General features: G+C 39.6%; 1 protein-coding gene across 1 annotated transcript; it reads right to left on the bottom strand.

The window, feature by feature from the left end:
* Positions 1–804: 804 nt before the first annotated feature.
* LOC133081855 (leucine-rich repeat-containing protein 14-like) lies at positions 805–3,500 on the bottom strand. Its single transcript, XM_061178184.1, has 3 exons — positions 3,211–3,500; positions 2,154–2,480; positions 805–1,318 (listed from the first exon to the last, which is right to left on the bottom strand). Exons 1-3 carry the CDS (start codon positions 3,498–3,500, stop codon positions 805–807), a joined length of 1,131 nt encoding a protein of 376 aa, XP_061034167.1.
* Between the last annotated feature and the right edge of the window lie 12,554 nt (positions 3,501–16,054).

The raw sequence follows: 16,054 nt of genomic DNA on the forward strand, positions 1-16,054 counted from the left end.
TAAAAAGGCCAACATCATTTGAGCAGACTATGTAAGGGGAAAAAGTGAAAAAAATACTGTGTTATGGGGGAATAAATAATTTCCCAAGTCCTCTAAGAAAGAGTAGAGAAACTGATAAATCATAGGAATGTCTACACTCTGAGTGAGATCAGGGACTTTATCTTTCTTAGCACCTGGAAAAGTACCTAAATCATAACAGATACTTGGTGAATGTGTGTGGAATAAGGAATAACTGAGCCAGGGGTCTGAGACCTGGGAAATCAGGCAGCAATATGCTGATGAAGATACCAGTAGGTAGTGGGCATAGTTTGTTTGTTTCCTTTTAGTTGCATATGGTTTCTCATAAGCCACCTGAGGTAATCAGAAACACAAGAAGTTTGCAGGTCCCTAGAGGGTAAAATTATTCAACAACTACCACCTCTAGGAAGAGTTTCAATTGATCTGACTTGTGTCCAGTGCCCATAAATGGATAAGTGAACCAATCAGTGTGGATAAGGAAATGATGTACCATGACTGGGTCAGCTTACGTCACATACCCAACACTCTGGTTAGTAACCAGAAGACGTAGAGGGCAGTGGGCAAGAGATCCAGAGGACCTTTCAAATTCCTGTATTTCCTTTTAAAAGTTCCTCTTTTATAGAGATCAGTTTACATATCCAGTGTTCCTAACCCCAGTTTCCTAGAACAGTAGAACTTTACATATGTGTCTCTACAAACTTGGGCTTCAGGCAAAAAAAAAAAAAAAAAAGTGAACGCTTTAATGGCCACACATCAGTGTTGAAACACCTCCTTGTACTGTGGACATCACTTTGAACAAGTGGCCCAGTTCATGTCGTCCCGCTGTGCCCCGTGCAGCATCGCCTCCAACTGAGCCTGAACTTCAGCAAGTTTCTGTCGGTCCAAACTGTCATGAAAATTCCATTCCTCGTAGCAATGGACAGGGACAGGATAAATCACATACTTCAGCTTCGTCAAGGATGTCAAGTGCTGCAGAAGGCTCTTGAGCACAGGCATCGTAATGGGATTGAAGGCAAAGCTAAGGACACGGAGGTGGGTACAGTGGCTCAGGGCTGGGAGGACGGCAGAGAGAGTAGAATCAGTTATCATACAATTATTTATCTCCAGATGTTGCAGGGTGCTTGAGACCTTCTCCAGCAGAGTCTGGAAGGGCTCATAAACTTCTGAGAAGATCTGGTTGTTACTGAGACTCAATACCCTTAGGTGGGTGGCCTGAGAGCTCTGGGACAGGACAGTGACATCTCTGTTAGAAAGGCTACAGAAAGGTAGATACAGTGTATCCAACTGAGGTGGCACAACTCTATAGAGAGAAAAAAGTAAGTTTATTTCAGAAGAATGAGGGCAATGAGCCCCAAATCATAGGTACCTAAGGCTCTAGAATAAACTACTGTGTTCATGGTTTGCAATAGGTGGTTAACAATGTGGACTTTGGGATCAGACTTTATAGATTTGTGACCCTGAGAAAGTTACTTTACCACTCTGAGGTACAGGGTTTTAATCCTGAAAAATGTGCACAGCAGTAATTATTATACAGAAGTGCGGGAAAGATTAAGTGAAGAAATTGCATGCACTTAGTATATACGACACAATCAGTGTGGGATCTGATTCACTAATTTGGCGAGGATGGGTCTGGGAAAGCAGCCAACTGAGGGTTTCCTTTGACTAGTTCCCAGATGACAAGCTCTCAGTTCAGGGTCTAAGCCTTGGGGAAAACACAGGAGCAAAATTATCTGGCAGTGTTAACTATTGGGGCCCATCCATGGGCATGTGCATTAGTCCCATAGCTTAATGTTTCTCCATCTGAATGCCTCCCCTTCCTCTCTAGAGAGCTGTAAAGTCCAATAGGAGAAGGACTGAGTCTTTTTCACCAATATATTTACAGACTTATTATAGTGTCTGCCCACGGCCACTGAATGAATGAATGAATGAATGAGCACAGCTTCCTTTTCTAACCTCATCTGCTGCTCACCATAAGGTAGCCCTCTCTCCCCCGGCTAGGTTCAAACTCCCAGCAGTGCCTATGCTGAGGCAAAAGGAGAAATGGGTTACAAGGAGCTTAGGAAGATCCAAGCATGGTCTCTTCTGTCTTAACAATGAGGTGTTCAGGGAACCCAGGTTCCTCCCCACCCCCTCACCTGAGCAGTTTGTGCAGTTGATCTGTGAGGCAGAAGAAAGTCAAGCTGAGCTCCTGGAGATTGTCCAGCTGCCCAAGGCAGAGGAGAAAAGATCTGAAGTTCCTTCTCTTATAAGACTTAAAGGGGATGTTACACAGAGTAAGGCTGTTCAGGTGGATCACCCGAGCCAAAAGGGTGACGACTTCACTCAGATTAGCCTGATCTATTTCCAGGTGCTCAATGCACCCCAGATCCAGAAACTGCAGGATACTTTTGTGGGCAGACATTCTATCGATTCGCAAACCTCTGCAGCAGAGGTGCAAGGACCCAAAGTTCTGCTGAACTTTACTACAAAGGAAAGAGAGGAATTGCTCTGTTCTCAAGGTACTATTGAGGGAAATATCCACTAGTAATTCCATGGGTTCCTGAGCTGACTGAGGCTCAGACCCGGAATTACCAATCCCGAGGCACCTGACACTATGCTGAGCTTCCTCTATCTTAAGGATAGAGTGCTGAGAGTAAATGCATGACTGAAAACAGAAAGGGAATGCGGTCCCAATCTCAGAGCATATTGTCTCACAGTCCAGGTCATGCCTTAAATCTAGGATCCTCAGTTTGGGCCCCCTGTAAGGAAAGGAAGAGACAGAACACATGAGAGATAGCTGATTTTAATATAACCCAGCAAGATCAATGATGAGAAGCAGGGACAGAACACTTTAACCCTGGTTTTCACTTCATTGCCATTCACCAAGAAGTTCTTGCCACACAAATGCAGCGTCTTTCATCCTTTCCCCACCCCCTCCTTCACCTCCGGTCTTTCCCTGTCTCAATGCCCATATTCCACTTCCGTGTAATCGCACTCAGATCCATTCATAGTGTCCTCAAACACCTCTGTTCTATAATCAACTCTATAAGGCAATAGAGTCCCGAAGGTGACCCCAAGTGCTGACCGACAGCTCTGCAAAGACTGCAGTATTCACCGTTGGCTACTGTTGGGAGACGGTTAGGTATTCCCCAGCCCCAGGCTACAGCATACCCTCCTGCTGACTCCCTGTGTCTCTACTGGTCATAGTCTTACCAAGAGGAAGAGTTCTGGGCAGGGAGGATCTGCAGACCATCAATCATGGCTTCCAAGATGTCACAGTATGACTCTCGTGTGTTCAATGACCCAATATGGAGACAGCGAAAAGGCCAAACCCGCACCATTGCCTTTAGCATCGTCTTATGCCCACCCAAGAAGGCAGCATTGAACAATGGAACAAAGAGGTCTCTTGGGATTTCGTCCAGGGCATGGATAGCTGCAGGCTCATTATTCAGCAGACTCTTTGCAGCAAGCTCTAGGAGTGTGACTGTGGTCTTTTGGTCCATCTTCAAAAACCTGCTTCAGAGTAGAGAATATTTAGAAATCCTGAGAAGATATCTATAGTCACTTGTTTGCTTCCAGGGTTAGCTATGGACAAAATACTTATTGAATAAGTATGTGGTGAATCATAGGGCCAACTCAAGTGACCTCTACTATAGGAATAGAATGAAAATGGACTTGTGTGTATATTTAATTATATATGTGTAAACACACACGCGTGCGCACGCGCGCGCGCACACACACACACACACACACTTACATGAGATAAAATGCCATTAGAAATCAGAGGTCAGTTAGCAGAAGACAATGCTGACCACCTAGCTGCCTTCCTCAAATTACTTCCTTCTGAGGAGCTTCAAGATGGCAGAAGATAAGACGCGGAGATCACCTTCCTCCCCACAAATACATCAGAAATACATCTACATGTGGAACAACTCCTACAGAACACCTACTGAACACTGGCAGAAGACCTCACACCTCCCAAAAGGCAAGAAACTCCCCAAGGACCTGGGTAGGATAAAAGAAAAAAGAAAAAACAGAGACAAAGGATAGGGATGGGACCTGCACCAGTGGGAGGGAGCTGTGAAGGAGGAAAGGTTTCCACACACTAGGAAGCCCCTTTGTGGGCGGAGACTGCTGGTGGCGAAGGGGGGAGCTTCGGAGCCACGGAGGAGAGCGCAGCAACAGGGGTGCAGAGGGCAAAGCGGGGAGATTCCCACACGGAGGATCTGTGCCAACCAGCACTCACCAGCCCGAGAGGCTTGTCTGTTCACCCGCCGGGATGGGTGGGGGCTGGGAGCTGAGGCTCGGGCTTCGGAGGTCGGATCCCAGGGAGAGGACTGGGGTTCGATGCGTGAACACAGCCTGAAGGGGGCTAGTGCACCACGGCTAGCTGGGAGGGAGTCCGGGAAAAAGTCTGGAGCTGCCGAAGAGACAAGAGACTTTTTCTTGCCTCTTTGTTTCCTGGTGCACGAGGAGAGGGGATTAAGAGCGCTGCTTAAAGGAGCTCCAGAGAAGGGCGCGAGGAAATAGTTAATCAAGTCCAGGAAGCACAGAGAGTCCCATACAGGATAAATCCAAGGAGAAACACGCCAAGACACATATTAATCAAACTATCAAAGATTAAACACAAAGAACAAATATTAAAAGCCGCAAGGGAAAAACAACAAGTAACACATAAGGGAATCCCCATAAGGTAAACAGCTGATCTTCCAGCAGAAACTCTGCAAGCCAGAAGGGAGTGGAAGGACATATTTAAAGTGATGAAAGAGAAAAACCTACAACCAAGATTACTCTACCCAGCAAGGATCACATTCAGATTTGACGGAGAAATTAAAAGCTTTACAGACAAGCAAAAGCTAAGACAATTCAGCACCACCAAACCAGCTTTACAACAAACACGAAAGGAACTTCTCTAGGCAAGAAACACAAGAGAAGGAAAAGACCTACAATAAAAAACCCCAAAACAATTAACAAAATGATAACAGGAACATATATATCGATAATTACCTTAAATGTAAATGGATTATAGGCTCCAACCAAAAGACACAGATTGGCTGAATGGATACAAACACAAGACCTATATATATGCTGCCTACAAGAGACCCACTTCAGACCTAGGGACACCTACAGACTGAAAGTGAGGGGATGGAAAAAGATATTCCATGCAAATGGAAATCTAAAGAAAGCTGGAGTAGCAATTCTCATATCAGACAAAATAGACTTTAAAACAAAGACTATTACAAGAGACAAAGAAGGACACTACATAATGATCAAGGGATCAATCCAAGAAGAAAATATAACAATTGTAAATATTTACGCACCCAACATAGGAGCACCTCACTACATAAGGCAAATACTAACAGCCATAAAAGGGGAAATCAACAGTAACACAATCATAGTAGGGGACTTTAACACCCCACTTTCACCGATGGACAGAGCATCCAAAATGAAAGTAAATAAGGAAACACAAGCTTTAAATGATACATGAAATAAGATGGACTTAATTGATATTTATAGGACATTCCATCCAAAAACAACAGAATACACATTCTTCTCAAGTGCTCATGGAACATTCTCCAGGATAGATCATATCTTGTGTCACAAATCACGCCTTGGTAAATTTAAGAAAATTAAAATCGTATCAAGTATCTTTTCCAACCACAACGCTATGAGACTAGACATCAATTACAGGAAAAACTCTGTAAGAAATACAAACACATGGAGGCTAAACAATACACTACTAAATAACCAAGAGATCACTGAAGAAATCAAAGAGGAAATCAAAAAATACCTACAAACAAATGAAAATGAAAACACGACGACCCAAAACCTATGGGATGCAGCAAAAGCAGTTCTAGGAGGGAAGCTTATAGTAATACAATCCTACCTCAAGAAACAAGAAACGTCTCAAATAAACAACCTAACCTTACACATAAAGCAAATAGAGGATGAAGAACAAAAAGACCCCACACTTAGCAGAAGGAAAGAAATCATAAAGATCAGATCAGAAATAAATGAAAAAGAAATGAAGGAAACAATAGCAAAGATCAATAAAACTAAAAGCTGGTTCTTTGAGAAGATAAAGAAAATTGATAAACCATTAGGCAGACTCATCAAGAAAAAAAGGGAGAAGACTCAAGTCAATAGAATTAGAAATGAAAAAGGAGAAGTAACAACTGACACTGCAGAAATACAAAGCATCATGAGAGATTACTACAAGCAACTCTATGCCAATAAAATGGACAACCTGGAAGAATTGGACAAATTCTTAGAAAAGCACAACCTTCCGAGACTGAACCAGGAAGAAATAGAAAATATGAACAGACCAATCACAAGCACTGAAATTGAGACTGTGATTAAAAATCTTCCAACAAACAAAAGCCCAGGACCAGATGGCTTCACAGGCGAATTCTATCAAACATTTAGAGAAGAGCTAAAACCTATCCTTCTCAAATTCTCCCAAAATATAGCAGCGGGAGGAACACTCCCACGCTCATTCTACGAGGCCACCATCACCCTGATACCAAAACCAGACAAAGATGTCACAAAGAAAGAAAACTACAGGCCAATATCACTGATAAACATAGATGCAAAACTCCTCAACAAAATCCTAGCAAACAGAATCCAACAGCACATTAAAAGGATCATACATTATGACCAAGTGGCGTTTATCTCAGGAGTGCAACGATTCTTCAGTATACGCAAATCAATCAACGTGATGCACCATATTAAAAAACTGAAGGAGAAAACCCATATGACCATCTCAATAGATGCAGAGAAAGCTTTCGACAAACTTCAACACCCATTTATGATAAAAACCCTCCAGAAAGTAGGCATAGAGGGAAACTTCTTCAACATAATAAAGGCCATATATGACAAACCCACAGCCAACGTCGTCCTCAATGATGAAAAACTGAAACCATTTCCACTAAGATCGGGAAGAAGACAAGGTTGCCCACTCTCACCACTATTATTCAACATAGTTTTGGAAGTTTTAGCCACAGCAATCAGAGAAGAAAAAGAAATAAAAGGAATCCATATTGGAAAAGAAGAAGTAAAGCTGTCACTGTTTGCAGATGACATGATACTATACATAGAGTATCCTAAAGATGCTACCAGAAAACTACTAGAGCTAATCAATGAATTTGGTAAAGTAGCCGGATACAAAATGTATGCACAGAAATCTCTTGCATTCCTATACACTAATGACGAAAAGTCTAAAAGGGAAATTAAGGAGACACTCCCATTTACCATTGCCACAAAAAGAATAAACTATCTAGAATAAACCTGTCTAAGGAGACAAAAGACCTGTAGGCAGAAAATTATAAGACACTGATGAAAGAAATTAAAGATGATACAAATAGATGGAGAGATATACCATGTTCTTGGAATGGAAGAATCAACATTGTGAAAATGAGTCTACTACCTAAAGCAATCTACAGATTCAATGCAATCCCTATCAAAGTACCACTGGCATTTTTCACAGAACTAGAACAAAAAATGTCACAATTTGTATGGAAACACAAAAGACCCCGAATAGCCAAAGCAATCTTGAGAAGGAAACACAGAGCTGAAGGAATCAGGCTCCCGGTCTTCAGACTATACTACAAAGCTACAGTAATCAAGGCAGTATGGTACTGGCACAAAACCAGAAATATAGATCAATGGAACAGGATAGAAAGCCCAGAGATAAACTCACGCACCTATGGTCACCTAATCTAGGACAAAGGCGGCAAGAATATACAGTGGAGAAAAGACAGTGTCTTTAATAAATGGTGCTGGGAACACTGGAGAGCAACATGTAAAAGAATGAAATTAGAACACTCCCTAACACCATACGCAAAAATAAACTCAAAATGGCTTAAAGACCTAAATGTAAGGCCAGACACCATCAAACTCTTACAGGAAAACATAGGCAGAACACTCTATGACATAAATCACAGCACGATCCTTTTTGACCCAGCTCCTAGAGAAATGGAAATCAAAACAAAAATAAACAAATGGGACCTAATGAAACTTAAAAGCTTTTGCACAGCAAAGGAAAGCATAAACAAGACGAAAGGACAACGCTAAGAATGCGAGAAAATATTTGCAAATGAAGCAACTGACAAAGGATTAATCTCCAAAGCATACAAGCAACTCATGCAGCTCAATATCAAAAAAACAAACAACCCAATCCAAAAATGGGCAGAAGACCTAAATAGACATTTCTCCAAAGGAGATATACAGATTGCCAACAAACACTTGAAAGAATGCTCAACATCTTTAATCATTAGAGAAATGCAAATCTAAACTACAATGAGATATCATCTCACACCGGTCAGAATGGCCATCATCAAAAACTCTACAAACAATAAAACACATATCACATTATTAAACTAGGAATCTTGTCGAACAAACCAATATCATACAGATGAACAGAATGAAGGGAATTCCATACAAAACATTGTAAAAAAAAAAAAAAAGATAAGGAAACAAAAGTGCACACATATTAAACAGCCACGAAGGAGAAAAAGACTGGAAGTCAACACTCCAAACAAAATTAATTATACTCAAGCAAGCATTGGAGGATATGAAACCCACCTTAAATAGAATATTTTAAAAAATCAAAAGACAGAGATTGACTAAAAAGAAAGGCCGAAGCAAAGATTTTATAACCAACTGGGGTGTCCCTTAAATATCACAGCCTACAGAAAAAGCTTTTCAACTTGTAGAAACTTAGGAAATTCTGCACCCCTCAGCCCTTCCTAAGGAAGCTACTAGAGCAGGGGTCTGCAAACTGGCCCACTGAGCCAAATCCAGCCCACTGCTTGATTTTGTAAATAAAGTTTTATTGGAACACAGCCATGATCAATCATTTATGTATTGTCTATGAATGCTTTTGCACTACAGTAGCAAAGTTGAGTAGAGTGACAGCGACACTGTGACCCAGGAACTTACAATATTTCCTATACTTCTCTTTACAGAACGTTTGCCAAGTAATCTAAAAGAGGAACTGGGATTGTGATCCCACTGCGATGAGAAGGAAAACTTCACCAAAATACCTAATGGTGAGTATTTTACATACAATAATAAAATCAAGGTGGAGGAAAGGGGAGAAGACTAATGCACAAAAGTTTTATGCTGTGAAAAAAAACACGGAAACTGTGCAACTAATAATGAGAGAAGGGAGAGAAGTAGAAGAAAATAGAACAAACTTTTTATCATAATGCACTAGGTGAGTGTTAAATGATACTGGAGGAAAAAATGCATAGACCAGAGAGTAAAGTGTTAAGAAAACAGGTGGTTCAGGATGATTTTAAGAAAGCGTTAAATGTGACCAAAAACATGTCTTAATGATAAAAGCCAAAACTCACAATGAAGATATAAGCCTTAGGAATATTTATGCACCAATAACAAACAAACACCTTTATAAAGCAAAAATGCAAGAAGACATAGATAAAATAATAATAATAACAGGAAACAGTAACAGTAGGAGATTTAATACACCAAACTCAGTCTAAGGCTGATCAAGTCATATAAAAAAAAAGAGAAAGCTAATCAATAATGTTATATAGGGAATATATTCTTGTCAAAAATGCATCATAATTATCTCACAGAGTTGAGATAATTAATTTCTATAAAGTAGAAATAGTACAAACAATCCTCTCTAACCCCAATGCAATAAAAGTTAGTAACAAAAATTGAAAACAGAAAGGCCTTTCCACCTGAAAAAACTTTTTAAAGCTTCTCTTAAAAAATGTTGAATATAAGAGGAGATGCAAACTCAAGTTGTAAAGAAATTTTTTCAAAGAATGACTATGAAAAACTACATATCGGCATCTATGGGATACATTTAGAGCGGTGATCTGAGGCAAATTCACACAGTACACACTTTTATGAGTAAAAATGGAAGAATGAAGATAAATGAATTAAAGCATGGCCTCAAAAAACGAAAAAAAAAAAAACTAGGAAAAAAAGAACAACTAAAGAAAGCAAAACATAAAACAGAAATGAATGAGATACAAAATAGAAAAACGAAATCTTGCTTTTCAAAACGGACAAACCCCTAGCTGGCTTGATGAAGGAAGAAAGGGAGAGATCACACATAGACAAAATAATAAATGACAAAGGAGAAATAATCATTGAAACAGAAAATAGAAGAGATTACTTTGCCAACCTCTATGCAAATAAACTTGAAAATCTATGTGAAATAGGTAACTTCCTAGATAAATACAGATTACCAAAACTCTGATTCTAGTGTTAGAAAGCTTAAATTAGGCAATTTTCATAGAAGAAATAAAGTTATTACAGCAATACCCCCAAGAAGCACCTGGCTCAGATGGTTTTACAGGTGAATTCTAGTAAACCATCAAAGAACAAATAGTACCAAAGCTCTATGAGTTATGTAAGAACATTAGAAAGGAAGGAAACTTCCCTAACTTCTTTTATGAAGCCAGTAGCATGCTAACAGGTAAAACGTAGATACCAAAATACTAAATAGAATATTAGCAAACATCCAACAATACATTTAGAAACTAATATACTGTCATCAAGTGCAATTTATTCCATTAATACAGGGCTGGTTCTATATTAGGAATTCCATTGATATCATTCACCATAGTAATATAATTAAGGACAAATATCATATGATTAAAACCACAGATGCCAAACAAATCTTTGGGAAACTTCAACACCCATTCATGTTAAGAAAAGAAAAACCTCAAGGAATGGGAAAGAGGGATGCATTCCTAACATGATAAAAGATATATAATTAATTCCTCATGCAAGTATTTTATTTAGTGGGGGACTACCAGAGGTTTTCCAATAAGGTCAGGAACAAGAAAAGTATGCCCATTATATCATTCCTGTTCAATCTTCAACTACAAGCATTAGTCAGTTGACTAGAGAAATCAGTTAGATTTATGAGAATGAATAACAAGAAGTAAAGCCACCTCTGTGTGCAGATGATATTACCGTACACCTGAAAAGCCCTACAGAAACAATGACAGATTAAGTAAAACAATCAGAGAAATCAGCAAGGTAGTAGGATATAAAGTTACATACAAAAGTCAGTGGTCTTTGTGTACACACACACACACAGCTGGAGGACACTTTAGTAGAGAAAATTCCATATACAGTAGCAAAAACAAAGCTTAAGTGCATAGAAATGAACTTAATGAGACCATCTATGCAAGGAAAATTTTTAGACACTCCTGAATGACATAGAAGGAAACTTGAATAAGCACAAAGACATTGGTCAATGTTCTTGGATAGAATAACTCAACATTAAAAAGATGTCGGTTCTCCCTAAACTGATGTATAAATTTAATATAATCTCAAAAATACCAGCAAACGTTTTTATGGAGTTAGATCCATGGATAATAAAATTAATATTTTTTTAAAAATCATGCAAGAATAGCCAGGATATAAGTGAAAAAGAAAACCTATAAGTGGGGAGTAATGATACCAGACATTAAAGCACGCTATAAAGCCTCGGTAATTATAACACTGTGGTACTGGTACATGAATAGACAAATAGTCCAGTGAAATAGAATAGAAAACCCAGAAAAACAACAATAATATATGGAAATTTCAGTATATGATGAAAGGGCATTTAAAATCACTGAGGCAAAGATGGACGTTCAATAAATGACGCTGGAACAACTGAGACATTTGGGAAAAGAATCAATGTAGATCCATATCACACACCATACACAAAAATAAACTGTAAACGGGTTAGGAATCTAAACAAATGAAACCATAACAAAATCTTTAAGAAAATATGGCAGGACTCTGCTTTAACCTCAGCGTAGGGAAAGGCTTTCTAACTGTGACTCAAATTCCAGAGGCAATGAAAGAAAACAGTGATCTATGTGACTACAAAGGATTTTTTTAACGTACAGCAAACACATCATAACTAAGTCAAAAGGCAATTGACAAACTGAGATAAAGTATTTGCAGCATGCCTCACGGACAAATGAATAATAGTCCAAGTATATACAGAACTCTGAAGTATTGAAGGACAAAAGGCTAATATTTCTACAGAAAAATGGGAAAAGATATGAACAGAAAATTCACAAAAAATATATAAAACAGTCCTCAAAATGTAGAGTCAAACTTTCTCATAATTAGACAAATGCATACTAAGACAATGCCAAGATATCATTTCTCACCTACCACATCAACAAAGGTCACAAAAGTAGGGCAACATGTTCTGTTAGTGAGTCTGTGGGGAAACAGTCACAGTAGCTAGTGGGAGTGAAAACCAGTACAACCCTTCTGGAGAGAAATTTGGAAATACCTAACAGAACTACACATGCACTTAACTTTTGGCCCAACAATACTACTGCTGGGAACAAAACTTGAAGATCCATTTCCACCAACACAAAAATACTTATGCCTAAGGTTATTCACTGCAGCACTGTTTGTAGTTGCAGAATGTTGAAAACAAGTTAAATGCCCCTACATATGTCAGCGGAGTCCAATGCAGCTGTAGAAAAACAAAAACAAAAACAAAAACAAAAACAAAAAACAATGAAGCCCTCTATGGCATAAAGAGATTTTTTATGGAATGCTGTTAACTGAAAAAGGAAAAGTGCAAAGGAGCATTATAAAATGCCCTCCTTCATTTAATAAACAAGGGAATATAAGAACACATATATGTATCAGTTCATTTGTGCAGAGTAAATACAGGGAAGATTAAACCAGAAACTAAAGAGATTGGTTATCTACAGGGGGAGTGTGGGAAATAAGTGGGGAACGGGAGGGGGTTAGAAGGCATGAGGAAAGAGTGACAGTTGTCTAACAGATGTTTCTGTGCAGCCCTGACTCTTTGAATCACAGTAATATTTCACATACCCCAGAATTAAATAAAAAATTAAAATCAACTAAGACGTGGGGAGGAGGCAAACTCAAACACAAACACCAACAAATTAACCTAACTATACTACAAATGAATGTCTTAACCACAACTGAAGAGGTGAGAAAGAAAATAGCTAAGCTAAGCAACTTGGGAAAATAGTACTTCTTTGATTGCATCCTCTGAGGCCTAAGGCGTAAAGAACTGTACACAAACACAAGTTATCAAATCTGTTTCTAACAGGTGTATTGGGTAGCATTTCTGCAGCTACTTCATGAATATATCAGGAATGAACAAGTAAGTAAATAGTGAAGATAAGGAGAGCCAGGTCGGACAAAGAAGTTACAAACAAGGCTACAACGGATTAAAATAAGAAGTATCAGTATGAGCTCCTGGCTTTCAATATCTATACACATAGGTAGAGAAATTGAGAAGTATCTGTAAGCACGAGTATATACATACAATATATTTCCTTCATTTGTGGATGGAGAGGGAGGACGTAGCAGCAATGAAACCGCAATAGCAATGAACACACACTGAGATATTGGTTTCTAAATGTCATTTTCCAAGAAAAGGAAGCATGGCTCTTTGCAGAAGTGTTTTGATTTCAGGGCCGTGGTGGGGACAAAAACACAAGACGAACAGGAATACCTTACAATGCCAGCAAGGAAGTACACAAAAAAGGATCAGGTCATGCTGAAAGAGCACAGACCCCACCAAAAGGAGCTTGCAGTCACCAAAGCTGGAACAATTCAAGAAACTAAATAATGATATAATTTGATTATAAGTCACAATATAACATAGTTATTCATGATTCAATACTGACATAAATAATTTGATTAGTTATTTGATTCAATAATTTGAAATAACTTTTATAAAACAATTTTTATAAACAACTTGAAAATTTATAAATAAATAAATGGGGGAGAAAAGACAGCTCTTCAGAATTCCAATGAACCAATGTAGTAGGAATAAGGAAATAGAAAGTCACCATTAAGTCATAATTGTTGTAGGCAAGATCAACAGATGGATTTCAAAAGTCGTGAATAACAGTCTGAGAAGAAATAGGACATTTTCATAGTCTGAAAGTATTTCCTACACGATATTTATTACTTACAAATAGGAAAACAGTACCATTACAATGGAGCAACACAGTTGTCCCTACCTTAATCAAGTGTTGCAAATGAATATCATCATTAATACAACATATGGACATCATGTACCCCCTCACATGATGCTTGCAGAAGGGAACAGAATCGCTTTTGCAGCGCCGTGGTATAAGACCTAAAATTAAGGCACAGTGACATGTATGCCTTGACATTCGGGGGAAAACCCAGAGGGTCTCAAATGGACTAACCACAAGTTCCCAGTCCCCTTTTGTGCTCCCAGGAAGAAGGTCCCCTAGCCAAAGAACCAGCCTTATCATGGGAACTAGCCACAGTGCCTGCTTGCCCCTGACTATCGGGTTTCAGTTCCCTACCAGCTCACAGAAGTATTCAAACAAGCCAATCACATCCTCCCATGTGAACCAAGGGTCACCTCGTCCTCTTGCTACTACAGACTGCCCCCCACAGCCCCTGCTTGTTCACTCTCTTCCAGAGAATGACTCCTGTGAGGCTCTACCTGGCCCGTAGTGTCCTCCTCCCCAGGCTGTGAGTAAACGTTACTAATAAGCTGCTGTGGGTAGTATCTGTCCAGTGTCAGGTGTCGTGTGTTCAGCCACCCCCAGAGCACTAGGGTGGAAATTCTGTCCAGTGTCAGGTGTCGTGTGTTCAGCCACCCCCAGAGCACTAGGGTGGAAATTCCTCCATCACCAATGGGATGAAGGGGAGGAGAATAAAACAGGTATTGTTGCCAAAAATGTATAAGTTCAATCAAATCACAAGAACACATCAGACAAACCCAAGTCGACAGACATTCTATAAAATACCTGACCAGTATCTTCAAAAGCGTCAAGATTGGGAAAGACCCAGAAAGCTTAAGGAACTGTCAGCCTGGAGGAGACTAAGGAGAAATGATGGCCAAATGCAATGTGGTATCCAGAATGGGATGCTGGAATAGAAAAATGAGATTACTGGGACAAATGGTGAAATTCAAATAAAGTATGTAGATTAGTTAATAGTACTGCATCAATGTTAATTTCCTAATTTTGATAATTTTTCTATGGCTGTGTAAGATGTTAACATTAGGGAAATCTAGGTGAAGGCTTTCTATACTATTCACAAAGTTTCTGTGAGCCTAAAATTATTTCAAAATAAAGCATTAAAAAAAATTCAGTGGTTAAAGGAACGGTTATTGTATAAACGACACTGTTTAATAATAGTTTAACTAATTGAAATACCGTTAGGAGGATGGATACATGCTCGTGCCGCATCATCCATTACAAAACTATTTCAAACTGCTTTAGAGAGCCCATTAAAATAAATGAAAGTGCAGTCATCTCCAAGATGTAGATGAGTATTTATCTGCTCTTCAGAAGATAACCATTTTAAGTATAAAAGCAATGGAATACCATATATATATAGAGAGAGAGAGAGAGACCAGAGAGAGACAGAGAGAGGTGGGGGAGGGGGGAGAGAGACATACATTTCAATAATTACAATTTAAAGTCTGAGATATGGAAACAAACCGCAAACAAAACTGAGGTGCAAAGGAGAAATACAATTTTTTTTTTTAAGAAGCGGAAGGCTGATCGAGGGATTTTAAAGAGAGAGCGCGAAATGATTAGCCACACGACTGAAGCGAATCACAGCTGAGGAAAGAGGAACGCACAGAGCGTGGACAGGACAGTGGACCGAGCAATCCGTTCGATTGCCTTTCTTATTAACCCCCAAACCTTGACCCTGGGTAATTTAATTTAGGTCAACAGAGGCGTAATTTATAGAAAGAATGCTGTTGTAACTTACCTGATTGGAACAAGAGTTGGAAAAAACTTGAGCTGTCCAAGACCCCAGCAGTAGGAGCACGTTCCTCCTGCTCGGAAGCTCGCAGTCGACAAGCCTCAGTGTTACCGGCACTGGGCGTCTTAACGCTTCTCTCTCAAAGTTAAACTCGCCGGAAAAGGACTTGGATTGGTGCAGCTCAGGTCAGGTGACCCCTATCACTCAATCTACTGGGAGGCGGGGCCAGATTCCCGACCCCACCCAGAGGGACCGAGGGGAGAGAGCCTTATGCGTGAGAGGGTTCTTCTCAGGCGCCAGCCCCACCCTCCTACAT

The sequence above is a fragment of the Eubalaena glacialis genome, chromosome X (assembly GCF_028564815.1).
Source record: "Eubalaena glacialis isolate mEubGla1 chromosome X, mEubGla1.1.hap2.+ XY, whole genome shotgun sequence".
Lineage (NCBI taxonomy): Eukaryota > Metazoa > Chordata > Mammalia > Artiodactyla > Balaenidae > Eubalaena > Eubalaena glacialis.

Excerpts from the sequence above, each read along its gene's own strand:
- LOC133081855 (XM_061178184.1), bottom strand. The coding sequence starts at position 3,500 with ATGGACCAAAAGACCACAGTCACACTCCTAGAGCTTGCTGCAAAGAGT. Across the intron at positions 2,481-3,210 it reads GCCCAGAACTCTTCCTCTTG|TAAAGTTCAGCAGAACTTTG; the intron begins GTAAGACTATGA and ends TTTCCTTTGTAG. Across the intron at positions 1,319-2,153 it reads CAACTGCACAAACTGCTCAG|AGTTGTGCCACCTCAGTTGG; the intron begins GTGAGGGGGTGG and ends TTCTCTCTATAG.